This window comes from Sinocyclocheilus anshuiensis, unplaced genomic scaffold (assembly GCF_001515605.1).
Source record: "Sinocyclocheilus anshuiensis isolate Anshui unplaced genomic scaffold, SAMN03320099.WGS_v1.1 scaffold47, whole genome shotgun sequence".
NCBI classification, from domain to species: Eukaryota; Metazoa; Chordata; class Actinopteri; order Cypriniformes; family Cyprinidae; genus Sinocyclocheilus; species Sinocyclocheilus anshuiensis.
The window spans coordinates 1,423,199-1,424,594 of NW_015551047.1; the positions used below are offsets into that span (position 1 = coordinate 1,423,199).

The window sequence follows — 1,396 nt, forward strand, 5'->3', positions numbered from 1 at the left end:
ATATATGCTATATACGGACACTATATATATATATATATATATATATATGTATCTGTAAAATATGAGCTCGTACCGCGAAATACCAACTTAAACCGTCGCGAAAGACGAACCTCGACGCATTTAAAATTATTTTACCTTACATTTAGTAATTCAGAAGACTTTTGAAATTCCTTCAAATGCCCAAATTCCCTTTAAATTCAATAACTGTATTATTCGCATAGTGTTTAGACTATTTTTATACATAGTAAAAGTTAGTGTCCGCTTTTCAGAGTTAAAGTCGTTGTTGATACACATATATTCATGAGGCACGCAGAAGCCTCCCCGACAGCATCGCTGCGAAGGCTCTTTGGCTGCTTTTCTCTGCGCATCTCTGTTGAAGCTGTGAATGGGCGGTCTTACTCCGCGCCACGCAGTTTGTCAGTGGACAGCGGCACCAGTTGCGCTTTTCTCTCCGTGGGCACTGGCACAATGTCTCGTGGAGGAGTTTTGGATGCGTCTGTGAACATCCACAGGTAGTTACACAGTCTGCTTCGCCAGCTCCACTTTTGCATTTTTCTTGCAGAAGCATATAATCGATACGGACTCGATTCTTTTGGTTTTTGTCTATTCTAACTAATGCGCTGAGCCGGATACTTGCATGCACATTTTTTTGCAAAACACCGCGGACTGTGCAATAACCTATAGGCTAACGATGCTTGTTTGTAAACCTTTGCATTAAGTTTTCGACAAATCAGAATAACGCTTGGATTGTATTGCAAGTTTGGATGTGAAGGCGAAAGCGGAATACAATGGCAAGCGATCTGAAGCCTCGGTTGTGTGTGATGAAGAAAGGAGAGAACGGCTACGGGTTTCATCTGCACGGAGAGAAAGGAAAAACCGGACAGTACATACGGAAAGTGGAGCGCGCGTCCCCGGCGGAGGCGTCGGGACTGCGCGCGGGTGACCGTGTGGTGGAGGTGAACGGCGAGAACGTGGAGAGAGAGACACACCATCAGGTACATCACACACCTGTGCTGATCTCACGTGCTCCACCCTCACAAGAGCTCCCCTTACACTGGCTGGGATGCGCGTTTCTATGCCATTTTATAGTAGCCTACACTTAAATAAAGGTTCCATAAAGAACCTTTACCATCCATGGAACCTTTTCATTCCACAAAAGGTTCTTACAGTGGAAAAAGGTTCTTTGGATTATTAAAATGTTCTTCACACTAAAAAAAAATGGTTCTTTTTTAAGAACTGTTCACTGAAAGGTTCTTTGGGGAACCAAAACGGGTTATTCTCTGTGAAAACCCCCTTTTGGAACGTTTATTTTTAAGAGTGTAAGCTAGTACTACACTGTAAAAAAAATTCCGTAAAATTTACGGTAAAAAAACGGCAGCTGTGGTTGCCAGAATTT

The 1,396-nt window shown here is 42.8% G+C and overlaps 1 protein-coding gene across 1 annotated transcript in view; it reads left to right on the forward strand.

The window, feature by feature from the left end:
• Positions 1 to 466: 466 nt before the first annotated feature.
• Positions 467 to 1,396, forward strand: part of LOC107661878 (Na(+)/H(+) exchange regulatory cofactor NHE-RF2-like) — a 39,200-nt gene continuing 38,270 nt past the window's right edge. Inside the window, exon 1 of the mRNA XM_016451663.1 lies at positions 467 to 995. Within this exon, the coding sequence (XP_016307149.1) occupies positions 789 to 995 (207 nt within the window). The 5' untranslated portion in view covers positions 467 to 788. The remainder of the gene's footprint in view (positions 996 to 1,396) is intronic.